Source organism: Dromiciops gliroides, chromosome 1 (assembly GCF_019393635.1).
Source record: "Dromiciops gliroides isolate mDroGli1 chromosome 1, mDroGli1.pri, whole genome shotgun sequence".
NCBI lineage: Eukaryota > Metazoa > Chordata > Mammalia > Microbiotheria > Microbiotheriidae > Dromiciops > Dromiciops gliroides.
In genome coordinates this window covers 562,133,893-562,158,041 of record NC_057861.1, presented here as the reverse complement: position 1 = coordinate 562,158,041, position 24,149 = coordinate 562,133,893, and the positions used below count along the sequence as shown (strand labels likewise).

The following is a 24,149-nucleotide window of genomic DNA, read 5'->3' as shown; positions in this document are numbered from 1 at the left end:
AGAAATATCACTGATAATTGAACTATATTTTCTTTTCTCAACAGTGGCTAAAGTGAACAAGATATGGCCAGTAATCACAAACCCCCTTCTGCTCGTCCTGTTTCACGAGGAGGAATTGGGTTGACAGGAAGACCTCCTTCAGGAATACGGCCCCCATCAGCAGGTCTTCGAGTAGCAACTGGAGTAAGCTTTTGAAAAAGTGATATGCTTAAGAACCATACTTTATCATTGTTAATTTATTTACTAAGGGGTCAGCTCTTTGGTAGAATGGAATAAAAGACTGGGCTTGAAGTCAGGAAGACTCAAATTCAAAACCTGTCTCAGATACTTACTAGCATTATGACCTTAGATAAGTCATTTAACCCTTCTTATTTAGCTTCAATTTCCTTATTTGTAAAATGGGAATAATAATGTCACCTATTTCAAAGAGGGTATTGTAAGAATCAAAGGAAACTGCTTTGCAAACTTTGGAGTACTATAGTATTATTAGCTATCATCATCTTTATTTTTTCCTGTTACAAGTCTGGACTTTCAAAATGGAGTTTTTTATGAGATATTTCTTCATGTTTTTGTTTCATTCTGGAGACATTCTTCTTTTGCATGTTTGTTTTTAAAAAACGCTAAAGAATCTTACTATTACATGTTAGATGAAATTTCTTTTAGGTCCTTAAATATTCCAAGTAAAAAATCTGTGATGACTTTGTAAATACCCATGTTACTCTATTGGCTAGGCAAAAAAATAATGGGGGAGAGAAAGGCCTCCTTTGCTCTGACAGTTCTTCTACTGCCAGCCCATCTATCAATTTGGCATTTGGGGAGAAATTGAGGAAAATAGCAGAGGATAAGTGAGCAGGATAGAAAGATGTTCTAGAATAATTTTCACCCACTCAGAAGTGGGGGAAAAACAAAACTTCCCTGAAATGTCACTATCACTTAAATATTACCTACCACACATGTAAATGGTTCAAGCAGTAGATTAGAAAGTAAGATTTCTTTTTTCTTTTCTTCCCCAGGGTACATTATCCTACTCTTCAGAATTGGAAGGTGAAATCAGGCATAATAATATTGATGTATATTAAGTAATATTAATCATTTACTTTCTTTTGTAACACCCCCAGTTTGCACTTTGTGTTCTCAGGAGTGAGTGCTCCTCACAGGTTCTGGGGTATAACTTTATGGCTTTACTGCTGTAGCTCCTGAGCTCCTGCTTTTACCCTTGCAATTAACAATCAGACAGTAGACTCAGTGAGCTATTATCAAAAGCATTAGCCCAAATGGAATAGCAAGAACAGTAAGTACAAAGCATTTGCCTCTATAACCTGAGGCACTTTGGCAAAGGCACATTCATGCAGGATACACATGGCCGATACAACTCACAGTTCTGGATTACAGGATCTTGGTGTCTCTTCAATCTCCAGTGCCTCTGTATAGTTCTCTACTTGGAAAGATGTCTCTTCTATATGGGTATCTCAGTTTTCTTGATGTGTATCTGTAGTCTTCACCACTTCCATCTTTATTCTTTTAGCTGCAAAACTCAGGTTGGGGACTGTTGTGTTCTGAGGGTTGCCATCTCCCAGGCAAGGAGATGGAAGAGTGCAATTTTAACCTTCCCCTCAGATAACTCTCTGGTTCAAAACCTGGTCCCCTTGATAAAGAGCTTTCATCCTAAATTATGGTGACAATGCAGTGTATTCCCTCACCATCATCTCTTTTTTCACACAAAGCCATAACTAAACAATAGCCCTTTGACCATCAATCACAAAACACTAAACTGGGGTTCAGTTTACTCAGTTTGTTTTAACTCTGGGGTTCTATTACTGAATGAATGACAAGGGGGGGTAGCTAGGTGGTGCAGTGGATAGAGTACCAGCCCTGGATTCAGGAAGATCTGAGTTCAAATCCAGCCTCAGACATTTAACACTTACTAGCTGTGTGACCCTGGGCAAGTCACTTAACCCCAATTGCCTCACCAAAAAAAAAGAAAAGAAAAGAAAATGAATGACAAGGAATTGCTGGGGAGTAAAGAAGTAATCTCTACTCTGTGAGCAAATTCATTGTCTGCTGGACTTTTATATGCAAATGAACTTCTTTACAACTTACAGAATGATTCCATCACACCTGAAAGGGTTTTACCCTTGTTATGTTGTCTCTGTGTTTTCCCCTTACCTACAAATTTGCAGAAATTTGAAAGGGGCATACCTTCACATTTATATAACAGTGTTGTAACAGACTATTATTATGGCATGCACACAATTCACTCATCTGATTTTTTGTTTTTAAAAACTTCCTTTTGATTTCATGCATCACTGGAAATGTATTATTAAAGGAAAATTCTTGGGGTTTTTTTTTTAGATGCCACCTGGTACATCAAGACCTGCCTCTCGAAGTGGTACCATGGGGCCTGGAGGAGTACTGGCTTCTCAAATAAAAGTTGCAGATCGTCCAGTAACACAGCAAGGTTTAAGTGGAATGAAAACTGGAATGAAAGGTATCTTTTAGAATGAGTAGATGAGGTATTTCAATACAACATTAATAGATCAGAATGACAGTGTGAGGAAGAAAAGAAGACCCATGCATCTTAGCTATCACCACACCCCGTTTTCTTTTCACTCTTTCTATCTTTCATTCAATGAGACCTGGCTTCCTCTTGATGACATAGCTTTCCTAGCCCTCCTATACACCAATGGTTGCACTTTCCTTTATATTCAACTAGTCCTGATGATTAACTTGCAATACTGTTTGTTTCTCATTGCCACTTCTAGGTTTTCCTTTACTAACATCACTCTATAATCTCTTCGACTTTGAGATTTATTTAATTCATATTTCATACCTGATCAAGATTCTGGTATCTGTTGTCAACCTGATTCTAGGACACGGTTTTTCCTTCCACACTGAGTTCAGTGCCTGTCCAACAATCTCCTCCCCAATTCTTGCCCCCTTACTAGTGGACTTTAACATATGTAATGATAGTCCCTCAAACAATTTAACCTCCCATTTACTCAACTTACCCATTTCCCCATTCTTCTGCCCCATCTCAGCTACTCAAAAAGATGGTCATACCCTTGATCTTGCCATTACCCTCAAGTGTTCCATTTCATGTTTATGAATTCTGAAATTCCTTTATCTGATTATAATCTGTTGTCATTCCACCTCTCCCTTTGCCTTTCAACTCCTAACCCTCTTCTTCATCCTCATCATCACTTCCAATTGCTGTAGGCCTCAGTTCTTCCTTAGGCCATCACCCCTGCACTGGGTACAGTGCATCTTCATTTTGATCCCTTGGTAAACCATTTCACCTCTAATATTGCCTCCTTATCCTATTAGAATTCTTGTCCTGCCATGCCTCAACCTTGGATTCTCCCACCATTTGCCACCTTTACTTTTATTCACATAGTGTTAAATGAAGTTCAAAAAAACCCTGTGGAACTCTGCTGACTGGGTTCACTATCAATTTCTGTTACATAATCTCAACTCTGCCCTCACTGCAACAAGATAGTCCTTTATGTCACCCTAAATGATTTACCACTTCACTCATCCCAATGGCTTTCCCAAATTTTTCCATCCCTCTTTATATTACTTAATATACATCAATATTATTATGCCTGATTTCACCTTCCAATTCTGAAGAAAAGTCAGTCAACAAGTATTTATTCATTAAGCACTTACTATGTGCTTAGACAGCCCTTGTTTTCAAGAAGCTTGCATTCTAATGAGGGAAGACAATATATAAAAGGGAAGCTGAAAGGGAGGTGCCTCTGTTGAAGCATGGTGGCTGAGTTGAAAGAAAGAGGGACAGCTGGTCTGGGCCTTTCCCCAAAATGGAAATATAAGGACAAACCCACCAGTGGGAGAAGTGGCAATGAGTCATTACTGGTCTGTGTCCTTCCCAAAAATGGAGGTTCCAGGAAGAACTCACTTATGGGAGAGGCAGACATATGCACTAGGAATATCAGCTTAGCAACTGTATTGGAGGTTGGAGTAGAGAATGGAGAAGCTAGAATCAGAGAAACCAATTAAAGGCTATTATAATAGTCCATTGAAGAAGTAATGAAGGCCTGTTTTAGTTGAAAGGAGATGAATGCAAGAAGTAGATGGATGGATGGATAGATGGATAGATAGATAGATAGATAGATAGATAGATAGATAGATAGATAAAACTATATACTACAAGAATTAGAAACCAGCTTGATTTTGTGGGTGGGGAGCAGAGGCCAAGGATAAGAATAACAAATCAAATATGGCTCTTTAGTTGTAAAAATAGGTGGCAGGAAGAATGATGGTGCCTTTGAAAGAAATAAGGAAATGAGAGAAAGGGTGCATTTCTGGGAAAAGATAATCCCTGTTTTAGACATGTAAAGTTTAAGATATCTATGGATTGTCCAGGTGGAAATGTTCAGAAAGCAATTTGAGATGCAGAAATGGAGCTCAGGAAAGAGATAGGGGCTACATATGTAGATTTGGATGAAAGTGATATTTGAATTCATGAGAATAATGAGACAACCAAGAAAGAGTGTAGATAAATTAATGAGGGACCTGAGAGAAGAGAAAATGCGAGGTATATCTCTTGAATAAATAATTATCTTGATTTTAACTGTGACTTTAAACATTGTTTTCAGATGGGTATAAAAAGATGAATTAATGCCTTTTTGAAAGTCCTCAGTTTTTTGTGTTAATTTCTAAATCTGCCCTCATCTTATACCAAGTATTGTTTGCAAGCTGTATATATGGTAAAATAAGAAAATGAAGTAATTTTGCATAGTGTGATAATAATGTGCTTTGGTCCACCTCCATTGTTCCCAATTTCTGCAAAGAAGGGATATAGCTGAATTCTCACCTTTTCTTCAGTGCAAAGCTTGATATAATTAGGTAGGCTTCAGTTTTAATTTTGGTCATTTTTTGCATTTACTTGTGGGAATTGTCACATATATTGTTTTCCTTGCATCAATTCATGTAAATATCCCCATGCCTCCTTCACATGTATCATATTTTAATGGAAGTTATGTGCCATTACATAGATGTATTACAGTTTTTTAGGCTGTTACCTCATGGATGGATATCTACTCTGTTTCCAGTTCTTTGGTATTACAAAAAGGGCCGCTATAAATATTTTGGAATGGAGTAATAGATTTAGATTTGCCCTATAAATTTGGATTTCTTCTTATGACATTAGAGATAGGAAACCAATCAGATGCACATACGTGAGATTTCACACCTGCCCCAATATAAAACTCATTCATGATACTTTATTGCATAATTGAATGCCCTGGCAGTTCCTTCTATGGAACTGATATATAGGCATCCACAAACCACCAAGGTATCCTTTCTTTGGTGTCCTTTATTCCTGTCTTCCTACTCCCTAGGGTCTCCTTAAGTCCAACCCTAGAGTGAATTAAAATGCATTGTAATAAAAGCCTAGTGCTGTAATTATTTACTGACCTGATTCCTTTATGAAACCTCCTTTAAGTATCCAAATTGTAGACTAAGTTTGTTTAGGGTTTGTTTTTTTTTAGATTTTTACCATACCTTAATAAATAATGACATATAATGAAATGTTTGTTGTTGTAAGCAGGGTGGCATCCCAGAAAAAGTACTGGACTTGGAGTGAGGAAGCAAATGGTTTTGAATCCTGTCTTCACCACTAACTATATTACCTTTGGTCATATAAGCCTTCTGAATCTGATAACTTTTTATCATCTGTAAATTGGAGACCATAATAACTGTAGAACCTATTTCACAAAGATTACCAAAATAATATAATGTTTATAATATAATATAATGTTCACAATACCTGAAATGCTATATGAATATCAGCTATTATTATCATTAAATTGGCAAATGATATATTAATTGCCAGTGAGATAAAAGAGGAACATTTATTTTAATACTGAATTGCACATTTTCTTTTAAGAATTAGTTTTCTTGGTTTTTATTTCATTCTTTCCTTTTGTTGACTTGAGAAGGAGTGCATGAAGACAATCTTTGGAAAACTAGAGTATGATTTATGGATATACTTTGAATTTGTCTTTTAAGTGAAATTTTAAAACTTGGCTTTCAAACAAAATGCTAACATCCTTTTTATTTTTGTTGTTAGGTCCCCAGAGGCAGATTTTGGATAAATCTTATTATCTTGGGCTACTTAGGTTTGTTTGTTAAATAATTTTAAAACTATAACATTGATATTATAAACTATTTTCATGTCAAATTGTAGTTACAGAGACTACTAATTAATTCAGGTTCTTTTAATTTCTGAGTTATTTTTTTCTTTTATCATTCATTATTACATTGAATATTCTGCAAACCATATGGAATTGGAAAGCTAATAGAACATTTCTAACCTTATATACAGGTGCCCCAAAAGTCTAAGTGCAACTTTAAGCTTATTGCACAAAGACTTTTTAGACAACTTGTATTTTGGACAACTGTGTGTTTTAAGTTCAGTTTTTTTCACCCTCTGATGGAAGAAAATCATGATTTTTATAAGTATTTAACTGGGGCAAGATTACTGGGGCTTTCCAAAATTTAGAGAGCAATGATAGTACTTTCCTTGATCTTAGGACCAAGTTAGCAATATTTGGTTAAAGTAGGAGAGAGCCAGAAGGTATATTTCCTCTGCCCCTGCTGCATCCCAACTAAGACCCTCCAAGTCCTAGTTTGCCTTGAACTTTCTTATGTTTGATGGTGGTCTCATGATGTTCCAAGGTTTTTGTTTCCTCCATAACCCAGCTGAATTGCCTCAGGACCCTGCAGAGTTTGTGTCAAACTATCATTTCAGGCTCTTTTAAAAGGGAAAAACAAAATTTTTAATTTTAATAACAGGCTGCTAAGTAGTGCAGGGAACCTGGAGTCAGGAAGACCTGAATTCAAATCTGGCCTCAGACACTTTCTGGTTATATGACCCTGGCAAATCACTTAACCCTGTTTTGCCTCAGTTTCCTCATCTGTAAAATGAACTGGAGAAGGAAATGGCAAATTATCCCAGTATCTTTTCCAAGAAAACCCCAAAATGGGGTCACAAGGAGTTGGACACAACTAAACAATAACAAATTTTAATAAAATGATAATTGCTGTGATATACACCCATATATACATATATTTTACGCACATATCTATGGGTATGTATGTGTGCCATAACAGACTATGTATATCTATATATCAGACTATGTAGATATATAAATATATCTATCTATCTATATCTGTATACATATAGTCTGTTATGGCAAATGGTACAGTTTCAGTCAACCTGTCACTATTTATTGAGCATGCCTGCTGCTACGTTTTTTTATTATTCTCCACCTGCCTTTTTTGCCATCTCACCAGACAACATAATCTCCACCTTCCTGATTTCATTGTTCTTCTCATGACCTATTATCTGTATATACTTTTTTATATTACTTTTTCTATTACTATTTCTATTACTTTTAATTACCTCCCTTAATTCCAGTCTTCCTTTAGTTCTTCTACTGCCACTTTCTCTCCTACCCCTTGGCTCCTTCCTATGTTTGGACCCCGTGGGACTCAAACACAGTAGTAAGATGGAGCATGACTAGCTTACAGAAAATCATAAAAGCTAAGGTCAATAAGGAAGATAATGATGTAATACTGCATAATAAATTTTATCATAGAGCTTTACTTTGAATTCAGATGAGGGAAAATATCTGTCTTTTCTCCATGACCTTTATATTGGCACCAGAAAGTAATAGCTGTAACAAATAGGGATTTTATTCTACATCTTAGGGTGACAGAAGTTGGGGAGGTGATTGGTATAAGAATGTTTCACTACTACCTCTGCCTTTATATCTCTCCATTTGGACCCAGACTAGAGTGTATTTAAATCTCGATCCAATTCTATTAATAAATAAAGCCTGTATGTCTAAAGAGCCATAAATACCATCATTAGACTACGATGGGCATCTAAGGCATAGCACTGGATCCTTCATTTTTGCTTCCATCAAGATACAACCACTTAAGGCTTTCTCTTTTTTTCGTGTGTGTGTAGGTATTACAGAAATAACTGTAAGATTATTAATAATTATATTTAAAGAGTATTATTAACTATAATAAATGCCTTGAAACAGTTATTTCAGATTTGCAATACCATTAAGACTTTTCCATTTCTTTTCTGTAGAAGCAAAATAAGTGAACTCACAACTGAAATGAATAAACTTCAAAAAGAAATAGAAATGTACAATCAAGAGAATTCAGTGTATTTGTCATATGAAAAGAGGTAAGTCATAAATCTTACCTAGAAAAAAATGGCCAAGAGCTTGCTTTTTATGAAGTAGAGCATATGTGTTTAATATGATATACAAGAAGAATCTAATCCTGATTTTTTACTGTCATAAACTTTATTTAATTTATTGAGTGTCTACTATATACAGTTCCATAGTACCAGACATTGAAAGATAAGACACATACCCTATCAAAGGAGCTCTCTTTCTAATTGATAGAATATTATAATACCTGTTCTGACTCTGTTTCTGACTAGTTGTTTGACCATGGCAACTCAGTTAATCTTTCTAGGTCTTGGTTTCCAGATTTATAAAATTTTGGGATGGGTCTAGATGATTGCTAAGTCTCTTCTAACTTTTAAAGTCACTGATTCTATAATTCTATATAAAGTGAAATAACAAGCTAAAAATAAATTTGATAAAAGTAAATAAAAGTGCTAAATGTAAATAATAATATAAAATTAACAATATGAGACAATATAAGATGAAATGGTTTAGCCAGCAAATTCTGTTAATTCATATGTGGAAAAATATTTTTGTGGATCAGAATAATCCAGGTAGGTTTTATGGGGAAGGTGAGATTTACAAAATAGGTCACTTTTGAATAGAACAGGGGAGATATGACATTCTAGATAGAGGAACTGGCTTAAGCAAAGGTACAGAGGCAGAAAGACAAGACTCTGGAATAGCATCACATTTCATAAAGTATCTAAGAAGCATTTTGAAAAACAGTGTTATACAAATATAAGTTACTGTTGTTAAACGTAGCAAACATAGAAAGAACTCTGGTCTCCCAGTTCCTGCTATAGCCTGTTCCTACTACACTTACTCCATTTAATAAGTTGGGTTTTTTTTTCATGCTTACAGGGCAGAGACTTTAGCTGTTGAAATCAAAGAATTTCAAGGACAACTAGCAGACTACAATATGGTAATTGTCCCTTTCAAAGATAATTCTTATTGTTTGATTTGTCTTTTAAATATATTATAAGCTATTCTGTCTTTTAGGTGGTTTCATCATTAAAAATTTTCCTAGTAAGAGAGTCAGTGTTTTGTGGATGGATGAAAATTGATAATAATTTTGATCCCATAAAATTATGAGGTGTAAAAATTGTCTACATGACATTTTCTTATCAAAAGATGGCAATCTTAGTAAGATATAATAGAGGAAAGGAGTTTTGCACTCTCCATACTGTAAATGGATAGAAACTTCCATAGCTTCTACTTCTAAGTTAAAAAGAAATGGGGCAGCTAGGTGGCGCAGTGGATAGAGCACCGGCCCTGGATTCAGGAGGACCTGAGTTCAAATCCGGCCTCAGACACTTGACACTTACTAGCTGTGTGACCCTGGGCAAGTCACTTAACCCCAATTGCCTCACTAAAAAAAAAAAAAAAGAAATGGGGGTTCTGGAGCTCCAAATTAAAACATTCATATTATGAGGTTCAACTTAGCTCTTTATCAGGAACCAAATCTATAACAGCCTCTCAGGAAACCAAGAGGAAAACTGTGTGAATTTCTTCTTATGAAGAAGAGCAGTACAGATATAGTAAATATCATGTAGCTACAGATATCATGAAAATTGAAGGTAATAAAATTAATAGTTCTCCAAGCCTACTTTGGTGTACATACTAATTTTTTCAAATATAAGACTGTAATACTAGTCAGTTTTTAGTGACCTTAATTGCTTAATTTCCACAGGGAAAAAAAAAATCTTTATTAAAACAAATCTTTAAACAGATTTGGGATCTCTTCATTTTGGTTCTTCCTTCCAGTGATGTAGGTCAGAATTAACCTATGCCTGCCCATCCTGTCTGACTCTCAGGCATGTTTTCCTATAAGTAGAAAAGAAACAATTTTTGTCAAATGGCATATTGATTTTGAAGCATAATTTTTTTATTGTTAGGCATCTAAGTGATTAGAGGACTAAGTAGGTATATTATTTATTAAAATGGCCATTACCCTATTGAACTAAAGATAGGCCACATAGATTTGGCCAAGTCAAATAGTATTTGATTTTTTTTTTTTTGGTGGGGCAGTGAGGGTTAAGTGACTTGCCCAGGGTCACACAGCTAGTAAGTGTCAAGTATCTGAGGCCAGATTTTAACTCAGGTCCTCCTGAATCCAAAGCCAGTGCTTTATCCACTGCGCCACCTAGCTGCCCCAGTATTTGATTTTTATAAAACCTAAGTGCGAATTATGATTGCTATTATTTTATTATTTTCTGCTTACATGTAGAGATAGTTTTCAACATTTGTTTTTATAAGATTTCTAGTTTCAAATTTTTCTCCCTCCCTCCCCCTTCCCCAAGACAGCAAGCAATCTGGTATAGGTTATATATGTACAATCACATTGAACATATTTCTGCATTAGTCATGCTGTGTGATTGCTATTTCTAAGTGTGTACTACATGTATTATTCTTTTTACTGAGATCAGCTTTTAGGGTAAGGTCTTATTTTTGAGGTGACATATTCAGACCAGTACAATAATTTTACAAATCTACAGGTCATTTCTTAGATATTACTTGTATGATTTTATTTTAAATTGTGCTTTTTAAAAATAAGACTAATTAAGCAGAAATCACAACGTTAAATATGTTTTCTAGACAGAACATATGTTATTAAAACTAAAGTTTCTAAAATAAGCTATTTTTCATGTATTTATTTCTTTCATGTTACACATTTCAATTTTCTGAAGTAGTCTTCCTAGTCAGTCTTCCTTTTGCCACCTTGCCTATTGGGACTTTCTGTAGTTTTTGACAACTCAGAGACACTCTTTGGACTTTTGTACAGTTACATGTTAGCACCCCACATTTAATAAATCACCAAAAGGTTTTTACTATTCACCCTTCTGCACAAGATTGAGCCATTATTACTAAGGAGCAGAAACTACTGGGCAGAGCTTTCAGGAGTGACAGTGCTTACTTCTTCACCCTACATAATAAAGCCAGTTATTCCACTAAGCCAGATACCCACTTGCTCTCTAAGATAGTCTAATACTGTTTTCTTTGCCGAAGATGCTTAAAATTCTTTAATATTCATCTTTCATAAAATAAGCCTCCAACAAATGACTATTTATAATACTGATTAATTGTAATATTGTTTAACTAGAGATGACCTTTAATGACTAATGGGATTATGATGTCTTTTTTAGTTAGTGGATAAACTCAACACAAATACAGAAATGGAAGAAGTAATGAATGATTACCACATGGTAAGATTTATTTAGTTTTTGACTAAAAGCTCTATGAACTTATAAAGTGATTCAATTGACCACTGTTATACAGACTCAGATATGCTGGTCAAATAATTTCCCACAAAATATAATGTCTATACAATGAAAGTCTGAAATAATTTAGCTTCTAAGTTGAATGTTAATCCGGTTTCCTAATAACATTCCAAAGATTTTCACTGCCTTTAGATTGTCTGAATCCCCCCCATATCCTGCTACATTATTTGGGAGAAAAGTTATATACTTTATCATGTTTCTATTTTCTTAGTTCTGGTATTATTTTAACACAAATTTAAGTACATGGTTAATGGAAATAAAAATTCATCCTTATGTAGGGATATGTAGGGGTAGGGACTAGACCTGCGATTTCATTGGTATAATAAACTTATGACTGAGGAACTTGCTTCTACCAATTCATGGGAGTACTTGTTCTGTAACTTATAGTCTTAGAAAATTGACTAGAGCACTGAAAGATTAAGAGACTGGGGTCACACAGCCAGTATATGTCAGAAGTAGGACTAGAACTCAGATCTTCTTGGCTCCAAGATCAGCTCTTTCAGTTATATTATGTTGCCTTTCATCTTCATATAGCTTTAACAAAACAGAGAAAACTGTCAAATGCAAAATGAATTATCCAGATGGAAGTAATTCAGGTTGTTTTGTATATGAGATGGAAGTAAAATTAAAGTATGAATTTTGCAAAATCCACCCAAGTTCAATTCTGATGCCTCATTATGCTACAGAGCTGGGATCTTGGGATCTTCAAGGCTGTGCCAATGGAGCACTAGCTCTGGTAGATCCAACCAAATTAGAAAATCTTTGAGAAGGAGATGGTGATTGATTGTATATGTATTATCCAAACTCTGGCCTAACTAATTTAAGAAGTGCTCATCACTAGGATACATCATGGCAATGAATTTTTCAACCATAGTCTCAATTCAGGATCTTTTATTATGTTATGTTATAAGGATTCTGCTCTCTGCATTGATGAAGGGATAACCAATATCTTTCATCACAGATACTTGAAATTTTGAAATAAGCATTACAGTTTGGGTTCTTCTTAGATGTGGGTTCACTTGATTCATTTTGAGTTCTTTTAAAAACACTGATTCAACTAGAGAATTTTTGAAGTTATAATAAATAGAACACAGTTTATTAAAGTCTATAAATTTAATAGCAAATAAAAAACTATTATTACAAAATTGTTTGTGCAAACTTGAACTTTTTTGTATCTGTAGGGGCAAAGTGAGTATATAGACCACAATCTTGAAGGAAATGTTGAGATTTTTTTAGCCTCAACTTAGAAAAATCAAACAATGACTTTAACTGAAGTCCTTATTATATTGATCAGTTTTATATGGGTTAAATTCATGAGGCCCAGATATATAGATAGATAGATAGATAGATAGATATAGATATGTGTGTATTTTATATATATATATGTATATATAAAATTTGCTTATTCAGTGAAGAATACAATGTTTTTGTAGGAAAACATTACATCTATGAAAAAAAACCCGTTAATCTCTAGTTATTGCCAATAATGTGCTTAATCTTACAAGGATATTAGTTAACTTTTAAATGAAACCTTATTTTCAACTTTGTTAAGTTTTATGTATAAGCAGAAGTCTGTTAACAATGTATTGCTTAGTTCATTTCCAACAAACATCATTATTTAAAGAAAAATATGTCTTTAATGTTATTTTCTATCACTAACATTTCTGATTAATTATCTACGCAGCTAAAAGCTCAAAATGATCGAGAAACCCAAAGTATGGATATAATATTTACAGAAAGACAAGCGTAAGTACATGGCTATCTTAGAAAACTAAACTGCTTCATAAAAGAACTTTATGGAGTGATTGAAGGTCATATTTTGGCATGATAGGCAGAATGGTGTTGCATGGGAGCCTCAGCCCTGTCACCTGCGAGCCACTTGACTTTCGGTTAGTCATTTATCCTTCATAGTCTTCATTTATAAAAGGAGGGGGTTGGACTAGAACAAAGAATCTTAGAGTTCTAAGTAATCACAAAGTTTGTCTAATTTAAACCAAACCTTCTACAACGTTCCAAGCCAATGATTATCAAGCATCCATTTGAAAAACTCTGGTGATGGGGGATTCCACTGCCTACCTATGCAATCCCTTCCACTTTTGGACATCCTTAATTGTTGGGAAGCTTTTCCTTAATTAGGCTTTCTGTGGTTCCTTCCTTTTACTCAGTTCTTTGCTAGTAAAAGTTGAAAATGACTATTCCATTTCCCTCTAAAACTTATTTTCTCCATGCTAAACATTCCCAGTTCCTTCATATGGCGTGGTCTTCATTCTCATCACCTTCATCACCATTCTTGTCACCGTTCTCAGTATATGCTGTAGGTTTTCAGTGTCCTTCCTAGCATCCTATATTGTACATAATAGATCTATTTTCTTGTGGTACCAGACCTCTGATTTTTCTCTGATTTAGGGAACTCCTAACGAAATGGGCATCTACCGTGAAATTTATAATTTTAGAGGGTTGCCTGGATGCCAAGATTAAGTGATGTTCTCAGAGTCACACTGATTGTATATGTTGGAGTAAAGATTTAAACCCATGTTATCATGACATAAGGACATTCTATATCCAATTTGTTATACTGTCTTTCTAGGTGATTAATATAAACAAACAAATGATGTTGATATTAATATGACTCCTAATAACTAGAACTTATAGAAAACTTTAAAAATGAACACATTATTTGTGTTTATGTACTATCTTAACAAATTTGTCCTCATTTCATCACAGTACCTGTAATACCTGTGAAGGCAAGAACTACAATTCATCAAAATTGTCTAAACTTCAAAAACACATAGTCCAGTACCCTTTACCTTCTGTGTACTCAATACATATTTGATCATGATGATGAAGAGTAATCGTGATAAACTAAAAGAGTAAATAACTATAAAATATATTTTGATATTCTAATAATGAATTCCAGAAAAATCAGATGAGTACTTAAAGAAATATTTTATTGTATAAAATTCCATCAAAAAGCAGTAGTTTCTTATTTCTTGTAAATATATTCCAATTCCTGCTATTCCACTTCTAATTTATTTATTTGTTCAGCAAGTTTTCAACTATCTTCTATGTGTTAAATAGAATAAAAGATGCAAAGTTATATAAGACACAGTCCTGGGCCTTTAAAGATTTGCAGAGTTTAGAAAATTACAGGAATGATTTGATCTCATTTAGATAACCTTTTAATTCAGTTATGTTATTCCTAGACATTATTTATAAATATTATATCTCTCTTGTAGCCATCTACAACAATGAACTATATTTTATGACTGCAAGTAGTTGAATAGAAGGTAGTGAAGGACTGGAATAAATATATGTTGGGGGGGGGAGCAGCTAGGTGGAACAGTAGATAGAGCACAGGCCCTGATGATGGGAGGATCTGAGTTCAAATCTTATCTCAGAAACTTATTAGCTGTGTGATCCTGGGCAAGTCACTTAACCCCAATTGCCTTAAACATCTGGGGCTACCTCCAGTTGTCCTGATATATTTCTTGTCACTGGCCCTAGATGGCTCTGAAGAAGAGTGAGGTTGGTGACCTTGCACAGTCCTCCCTCGTTTAAAATCTAATTCACTGCAATTCATGATATCACCTAATGTCATTGTCCTCTTCTGGAACAAAGGACAAGCAACAAGTGCATATTTCACCTTTGTTCCTAGATAGCATGTCAGTGCAGTTAGGACTGTTCCACATGACTAAAACCAGTGATTACACCAGTGTAAGGTGCACTTAAACCACTGTTTTAAATCACCACCAAAGTTAGAGAAAATCCACTGAGTCAGTGGAAAGCATTCAGTTGTCCTTTCTAAGTGACAAGTTAATTTTATGAACATAATCTTAATTAATTTCAGTTACTGTCGCTTTCAAGTATCAGCTCTTTTGTTCATAGAATAGTGAAAACCGTGTTGAATTTGGAATGAGGATCTGGGTTCAAACCTTACCTCTGCAACCTGTGTGACATTAGGCAAATCATTTACGTTCTCTGGGCCCCATTATCCTCATTAGTGAAATGAAATAGTTGTATAGATGACCTCTAAAGTCTCCTCCAATTCTGTAAATCTTACAGAATACCAAGACGTTAGCCAGTACATATTAATGAGTCAGCATCCAGTGTTCAAATAATTGACAAGTTATTAGTTTTAGATCTTCATATTACTGGGTTTGTCTACTTCTTAAAAATTTTCTTTTAAAACATTTCATAAAAGTCTTTAAGTATATGTGGGGTATGTGGTGTATATATATAGTAACAAATATGGTAAGTTTTAGCCTTGGTTTGATATTTGATGCACAACACAATCTATGCCTTTTTAAAAAATGTCAGTCCATTAACAAAGAATCAAAATGTGAACAAAATTAATTTTCTTCATGTGTTTCTTGAATATCTATATATTTGTCTTCAATAAATCCATCTTCATCTACTACGAATGAATTTAATTGATCAAATATCACTATATTTTCTTCTGGGTTTGTATCCGGTGTTTGTGGAATAGACTTGGAATAAATAGTAAAATCTTCTTCATATGTCTCACACTCTTGCTCCTCCAAGCGATGATGATTGTAGCTAAAGAAAAGGTTATACCATGTCGGGCATCTGATAGCAATAAAAATCAGCAGTGAAGTTACCAGGACCACAACTATAACACCGACGAGAAGGGCCCAGCTTTTGCCAGTGGGCTCAGATTCTTAAAAAGAAAGAGAAAAAGACTCAAATTGAGAAAAATCAAAGTCAAATTCAGAAAAATTCACCCCAAATAATGTATTGATTCATAGTGTTAGGCACAAATTATTGAATTTATTATAAGAAGCTTTTTGAATACATGGTATTTGATAGTTAACATGTACTAACAGCTTTGCAAAATAATGAGATTACTATACTATAACTATGCTTGCAGCTTTTTTTGCCTATTGACTATAGCATTCTTAATCATTTTATACTAGCTTGAACTTTTGAGTAAATAATAATGTTAATAAAAACTTAAATAGATTTTTCCATATTATACAAAAATTATAATTTTATATGACATATTAATTTTTCAGAATTTAATTTTTCAGATAACTACCTCTTACAAAAAAACCCATATAGCACAAAGATAATTAAAGATAGGCTGAAAATCAAATGACAGATGTTACTGGGTAAAAGATGAAGTCATCAGTAGACCAAAAAAAGTGTCAGGGAAAAGAGAAATGCAGGAGTGAACAAAGACCATATTTTATCCCCTTGGACATGTCATCATGTCCTGTACATAGTTAGTGCTTACTCAGTGTTTGCTGAATTGAATTGACAGTAAGAATATAGAACAAAAGAAGGCAGGCATACCAGCATGTTGAAAAGTTATGAGTTGAACACAATGGTAGCATAGGAAAATCCTCTTACTTTTAATATTTGCTAAAAAAAAATTTACTTATATGAGAAGACTCTTGTCAAATGGCTCTTATGTTCAGACTTAGATAATGTATTGTTTTATAACCCAATTAAAAAAAAAAAGCTTTTAATAATCAATAAGCAGGGGCAGCTAGGTGGCGCAGTGGATAGAGCACTGGCCCTGGATTCAGGAATACCTGAGTTCAAATCTGGCCTCAGACACTTTACACTTACTAGCTGTGTGACCCTGGGCAAGTCATTTAACCCCAATTGCCTCACTAAAAAAAATTAATAATAATAAGCAAATAGAAGCACTATATAAATGTGGGAAACACACACACACAAAAGGTCCATATTTTCAAGGAGCTTACAGTCTACTGAGGGATTACAACATGTATATCATTTATTTAAACTTAGAATTTCTTTTTTATGTTTCTTCATGCAAAAAGATTTAAATAGAGAAATCTTTCTTAAGTATGATGCAGTTGGATTTAAGTAAGCCAAAAATTTACATTTTTTTTGTATAAAATGTTAAAATTTTAAAAATCCAGTACATTACCTGCATTTTTTGTTATATTGTTCATAGTGTCATTTAAATTTTGCAAAAGTGGTATACTGCCAGAGGACTTCAAGTGAATATTAGAAAGTTGAATTGTAGTTAAGGGTGATTTTGAATGACATCCATTCTTGTAAGGTGCTACTTTGATGCTGTAGTTCTTCATGGCATCTGGAGAGATACATATTGTGCTACCCTCATTTTCTATGGAGTAGAGATAATAAGTTATGAGCTAATATTGATAGCGTTTATTAACAATTTATATCAACAAGTAGCTCCTTTCATCTTATCACAACTCATATATTGCTCATTTTTTAATGTTTTTCCTACCTAGAGATAATATCAAAATAATGCTTTTTAAAGGGGAGTTTGTTACCTTAAATTTTCTTAAAGGGGAAGCAATTTATTATAATTTTTATTAAAGTCATACAGTGATAGAAAGAACTGGAAGGAACTTGGCCCATCTTCTCAACCTTTTCATTTTTTTTTAATGAAGATACAGACTCAGTATTTTTCTAAATTCACATAAGCTGGTTGGTAGTACACCTGAGACCAGAGCCTAAGTCTCTGACTTCTACTATAGTATTCCTTCCACCATCCTATACTAGGTTTTTTGTTTTGATTTGTTTTGGTGGGGGGCGGTGGAGAAGGAGGGAGACATGATAAAACTCTCTTTAGCATTGCAATTCAGCACTTTCTCTGCAACTTAAAATCTTGGAGATCATTAACTGGGGCACTGAGAAGTTAAATTGATTTCTCCAGGTTCATATGGTCATGTTTTTCTGACTCAAAATCAGGTTTTCTTTCTATCCAGTGTCAGGCTGCTTCCCTTTATTACTTTTATTCATTATAATTTTCATTAAAATAAAGAACTTATTTAACTTATAAAAACAGCCTTTTCAATTATACTGATAAGAATTGCTACAGATACTTAAAGAGCAGATGACAGTAATATGCATTACTTTGCAAGTGTAAAGCTAGCCATCACATATTTCTACACAGACTGGGTGATATGAGTAATTTTTGGCCATATGAATAAATAGAAGACTATTTACTCTACACCTTGAGGCATTTCAGTTTCACTCAGACTCCTGGTGTTGTCATAGCAATTAAAATTGTCACCAGAGAATGTACTCATAGGAAGACCTTGGTCACATTTTCTTTTGCTGATTTTGAAATTCCCCTTTGTGGAAATTACTCTTAAGAGTTTCTGCTTTATTTTATGTAAATTTCAAGTTGTACATAGTAGAGAGCTGTACTAGTAATAACTAGGAAATGGTAATAGCTCTGTAAGTATAAAAAAGAGAAAAAAAATAAGGTAGAAAATTGCCTTTTCCTGAGGGGATATGGTGATGTGGTAAGAGTCCTGAGGGCATGCTTCTTTTCTATATACCTGGAAAAGTCTTCTCTCAGCTAGAGAGCCAGAAAGAAGATGGCTGTAATTTATTCAGTAACAATCTCTAGGAGAATCTGATCACAGAAATACTACAAGTTAAAGTACTGGTAGGTGGCAACCAAGAAATTGAAAGAGTTTCTGATTTCAAGCAACCCAAAGGTCTCACCAGTTTGGAACCAGATCAGATTTATAAAAGAACAATTCAGAGATAATGAATTACCTATTAAGCATATATTTCATTTAAAGTGACATTCAAATATCATCTTTATATATAGAATCTAATTCTGAGTATACCTCTTTTAAAATAAAGTTATATTTTAATGTATTGTTAAAATCAGGATATGCAAAGTGCTTCGTATATACTTATAGTTCATTTTATATAACTAAGTATCTATTGTTACTAGCACATCCTATACAGGAAAAGTATCTTAGTAAAAAAAAAAAAAATCTCAAATGCCAAAGCAAGAAATATAAAGAATGAAATGCAAAGCAGTATAACACAAAGTGAAATTTTTGTTTGGGGCAAATAGCATCTAATTTTATGTACATATATTCATGTTACTTTTGTTATTCACATTTACTGCTTTTCAAAGTATTTCTTTTCAAATATGAACAAAATAGGGAGTGACAACCTGAAGTGAAGCTTATGTTATTTTTAAAATATCTTAACTTCTATAACTTACCAAGCATTACTTTTGAGGTACTCAGCCACTTCTGTAAATTATGTAGACTACAAGAGCAGTTCCATGGATTTCCGTATAAAATTATCTTTTCCAGTTGAAATTCTCTTGGAACATCAAAATAACTTATCATATTGTCTTGCAAATTCAAAGCCATCAGGCTTTTTAGAGGTCTGAATGTATAAGGATTCAGCTGAGAGATTTTGTTTTGGCCAAGACACAGTTGTTTTAGTTTACCTAATCCTACAAAAGCATTCTGTTCAATTGTACTGATGGAGTTGCTGCTGATACTTAAAATTTCCAGACTGGAAAGACTACCAAAACTCTTATTCCTTAGGAAGGCAATGTTGTTGTTGTTCAGATTGAGTTCAATTAGTAAAACAAAAGCCTGGAGAATACTTATATCTATACTGTTCAAAGTGATCTGGTTATAACTGAGATCAAGTATGGTAACATTTTTATTGATATTTTGTGGAAATAAAATAAGGTTCTTTGCAGTGAAATTATGACTGCCATCCTAAAAAAGAACAAAAACGTATTAACCAGAAAAGAATTAATAGACTACCAGAAAATCTCATATACAAATCATTCTTGAAAGACAGGAAGGAAAAGTAACTGGTTTTTCAGATGAGGAATCCAGTAATTAATCTATTGGTGTTATGTACTTAAAGTAAACATGACAAACTATTTTCCTTTTCTAGGCTAATTTTCCAAAGGATTTGGAAATCCTGCATACATACAAACCATACAAGACAGACACTGATTGGTTATACTGATATAACAGAAGTGATGATAAGGTGAATCCCGTGATTTATTGGACTGGCTTACCTTCCATGCATATGCCCTCTGGTCTCCTTCCTTGTGACACGTGCTCTGGAAAACAGAGCACAATAACTCCACCTCCTAACCTTCCTAGCCCCTTTGATCTTGCTGGAAGTCCAAGGGAAAGGTATCTCTGAATAGAACTCCGAAAAGATGCAGTTATTTTTACTTAATTTCTCTTATATTCCATAGGGAGGATGGCTCTTTCTGAATCATTCATCTCCTTGACACACACCCTTTCACCTGTTATATCAGTATAACCAGAAAGAGCCTTGTATGCTTTGTATGTGTGCAAGATTTTTTTTTTTTTTTTTGGTGAGGCAGTTGGGGTTAAGTGACTTGCCCAGGGTCACACAGCTAGTAAGTGTCAAGTGTCTGAGGCCGGATTTGAACTCAGGTCCTCCTGAATCGAGGGCTGGTGAGGATTATCAAATCATAGGGCACACCAATTAGGAGTTTATGTGTCATCTTAGCAAGGGACCAGAATTTGTCACCCGCCCCATAGGAGATGACCCAATTCAAATCCAGTGCAGTAATTCAGGGAATTCCTCTGATAATCCTCACTACAATCATATACTATAATAGTACTATTATTGACTAATGATTTACCAGGAGAAAGACTGTGTAATATATAGGTATGTTCCACTTAAAGGAAACCCTATGTATGGAAATCCACTTATTCAAACAGCATATTATGAAAACAACTCTTTTCACTATACACGATAACAAAATGTACAAAAAAAGGGCCTCTACATAATAAAATAAGCATAAAATACCATTTTTTGCTTCAGAATATTTTTTTCCATAAACAGGTGTTTTTAAAAGGCTTCCTGTATTCATGAGTAAGATGTACATTTGTATCTTGAAATCCAGTCCACACCTCTAGTTCCCCCTTACCTTCTAAAAGAACTTCATTTCTAGTTATATAGTGATAGTAGAGAAGAATGATAAAATTTGCCCAACAAATATATCCACATTATTATTATATCCACATTTTTAGGCCCCATACCTATTATAAAGCAAGTTTTCAAATCAAATCTTAGTTCGAAAATATGATTTCAAATAAATACCTTACTCTTTTAATTAGTTGACAGGTCAATAATAACTTTCAGAACCACTGTTTTGATAGGTCAGGGTTTTGCTAATTATATTCCTATAGAATATTCAGCCAATTTGATTCCTTTTTAATGGTTTATTGCTGTTTTTAAAAATACATGACTGTCCTTTCACAATGGCTAACTCCCCAAAAGAACCCTGTCTCGTGACAAAAATACAGTTAAACAATTCAGACTGGCACATTGATCATGTCTGATAATACAAACATCTATAGCCCACCACATTTTTGCCAGGATGAGGAAGATGTGCCTCTTCAATCCTCTAGAGTCAAGATTGGTTAATACAGTGATCATAGTTATTATGAATGGACTCTAACTTTTAAAAACTCCATTTAAAAATTCATACATCTCATTTCAAAACTTACTATTTTAAAAGTGCAGCTTAGGCCTGTTGATAATAGTGAGAGTTCCCAAAACAAGATTAAGATGCCTGTAATTTTCATCTTTATAGCCTAGAAGAAAAGAGGGTTTTTTTTTACATAGTTAAGGTTTTAGTAATTATTACAATATTTCATTTAGCTTTGTTTTCTTAGAGTACATTATTTTTTTTTCTTAAAATGCACTTAGCATTGATAAAACAGCAGTGACCCAATATCACCAACCTAGTCCTAACAAAATAGTAAGAATGCCAATATTATAGCAAATAACTTAGGCTATAACCTTATTATTAATATAGTTTTTTGTTTTTAAATGTTTGGTTGGAGTACCTAATCACAGGGACACATAGTTGACACATATTTACATAGATGGTTGCACACATTTTTAGTTATTTAGGAAATCTGTTTTGTTTATGTGAAAATATACTTTTTCACATTGGGAGTGAAAAATTCATTATCATGAGTACATTGATAATGAAGCACATACTGTAATGGGGAAAAGTATTCAATTTAGATTCAAGAGAGACCTGTGTTCAAATCCCACCTCTAACATTTGTCAGTTTGTGACCATGGGTAAGTTAGTCTCTGAGCCTTAGATTCCTCATCTTTAGAAACAAAGACAATAATTACAAGTTCATCATGAAAATACAATTAAATAATGAATTTAAAGCACTTTGCTGACCTTACAATACCATATAAATGTCAGCAATCATGATCATGGTCTTTATTATTATTACTACCTATTCAGTGCAAATATATAAGTACCTATGTTCATATATGTCTTGTGAATTTGCTTCAGTACACTATAGCAATATACATTTCAGTGGAGTCATCCTTTGGATATTCTATATATTGGTTCAGATCACAACACATACAACCTTTCTTATTTTGATAGCCTTTCTTTAGTTCATAGGGTGATAAGTCTAGAGCTGAAAGGTACTTTCAAGGCTATCTAATTCCCTACTCACCCTCTTATTTTATACATAAAGAAAACTGAAGCTCAGAGTGGTTGTCCCAAGGTCACATAGCTAATAAATTCAGAGGCAGGATTTGAACCCATTTCTTCTGAATTCAGAGACAGTGAGTGCTGCTTCTATTCTGCCACATGTCCTCCATTTGTTATTTCTTTTCTTTCGCAACATGATTAACCTACCTTCTTACATATTTCCTTGATAATATATCTTACATCAGTTGTTCATGAAGTCATTGGTTATAATGTGCTGTAACCTAATTATATCCACCAAAGCTTCTACTTTAAACTTTGGATAACCTGGGATTTTAATTTTTTGGAGAATGTGTTCCATGATTCACATCACAAGGAAAGTACTTCATTATTTAATGATGTAGTTATTCTTTCCAGTTATATTATCAAATTTTAGTAGAACCAGAAGCCACTAAACCATACACAAGGATCCTTGTGGGCTGCATATTGAATACGAAAGCCATAAATTAGCATTATCAGTGCTCTATTGTATATTTGTTTATTTTGTTAAATATTTCCCAATTACATTTTAATCTTGTTCTGCATGTTTGACACCTTTCATATTGATCACAGCCCATCCATACTTCATCTTGTGCAACCATTATCCATGTCTTCTGATTGTTTCTCCTTAATGAATTCCTTTGGCATTCTGGAGACTTTCCTTTAGATTTATTGGCATTAAATAGAGAGCAGTGGAGTACATGGACTGTTCATCAGTTATTCCTAATTCTTGCTAGAAAAGTTGACCCATTCATTACGTTTTTTAGGCTCTGACCATTGGGAAAATGTAGTTGCTGAAAAGGTAGATGTTTACCTTGAAGAGCAATTGGATGTCATTGAAAGAAGTATAATTCTCTAAATACAATTCAGCCTACTTGGTTCAACCAGTTCAAGGCTACACCCAGGTTTTTATCCATCTGCAGTTCATGTATTAACATACTAAATTAGACAACTCATCATCTACTTTGGTTTTCCGTTGGATTATTAGACATACAGACAGTAGTAGGCCTCTACCAGTCGGGGATGACCATAGATCAGTGCCTTGAAGAGCCAGAGGCCACAGTGTGGCTGTGCAGTCCGATGTGGGAGCTGCAGCTCCTAAGTGACTTATAACTGGTAACTGTCGCATCCCGTGTTGTATCTACCCCATAAGGAGTAGCTGGAGTATCCTCTCCAGGGCGCTGGCCTGGCAGATCAATATGGAAAACAAGCTGTTGCCCATGCAGCAGGTTTTCCCTCTCCGCAACATTGGTGGATGCAAAGGAGAGGCAGAGCCAGTACAGTTTGGCACCAGTGCCCCCGCAGGAGTTGCCAGAGGGATATGATGTGCAACATCCAACTGCCTAAGGGA

The 24,149-nt window shown here is 34.3% G+C and overlaps 2 protein-coding genes across 3 annotated transcripts in view; one reads left to right on the top strand and one right to left on the bottom strand.

Moving 5' to 3' along the window:
• IFT74 (intraflagellar transport 74) overlaps positions 1 to 24,149 on the top strand; it is a 140,666-nt gene that overhangs the window by 24,613 nt on the left and 91,904 nt on the right. For both annotated transcript variants that reach the window (XR_006354166.1, XM_043978143.1), the window contains exons 2-8: positions 45 to 183; positions 2,353 to 2,488; positions 6,092 to 6,140; positions 8,126 to 8,224; positions 9,096 to 9,156; positions 11,378 to 11,437; positions 13,197 to 13,258. Coding sequence is in view for 1 of the 2 variants with exons in the window: in XM_043978143.1 (XP_043834078.1) it covers positions 64 to 183; positions 2,353 to 2,488; positions 6,092 to 6,140; positions 8,126 to 8,224; positions 9,096 to 9,156; positions 11,378 to 11,437; positions 13,197 to 13,258 (587 nt within the window). In the remaining variant the exon portion in view is untranslated. The remainder of the gene's footprint in view (positions 1 to 44; positions 184 to 2,352; positions 2,489 to 6,091; positions 6,141 to 8,125; positions 8,225 to 9,095; positions 9,157 to 11,377; positions 11,438 to 13,196; positions 13,259 to 24,149) is intronic.
• LRRC19 (leucine rich repeat containing 19) lies at positions 15,862 to 21,882 on the bottom strand. The gene is made up of 4 exons (XM_043978144.1): positions 21,805 to 21,882; positions 19,506 to 20,019; positions 17,430 to 17,630; positions 15,862 to 16,190 (listed from the first exon to the last, which is right to left on the bottom strand). The coding sequence occupies exons 1-4, from the start codon at positions 21,880 to 21,882 to the stop codon at positions 15,862 to 15,864; spliced, it is 1,122 nt and encodes a 373-aa protein (XP_043834079.1).

Coding starts and splice junctions, on each gene's coding strand:
- LRRC19 (XM_043978144.1), bottom strand. CDS start 21,882: ATGAAAATTACAGGCATCTTAATCTTGTTTTGGGAACTCTCACTATTA. Junction 20,020..21,804: donor TAAGCTGCACTTTTAAAATA/GTAAGTTTTGAA, acceptor GTTCTTTTTTAG/GATGGCAGTCATAATTTCAC. Junction 16,191..17,429: donor CAATATAACAAAAAATGCAG/GTAATGTACTGG, acceptor TTTCTTTTTAAG/AATCTGAGCCCACTGGCAAA.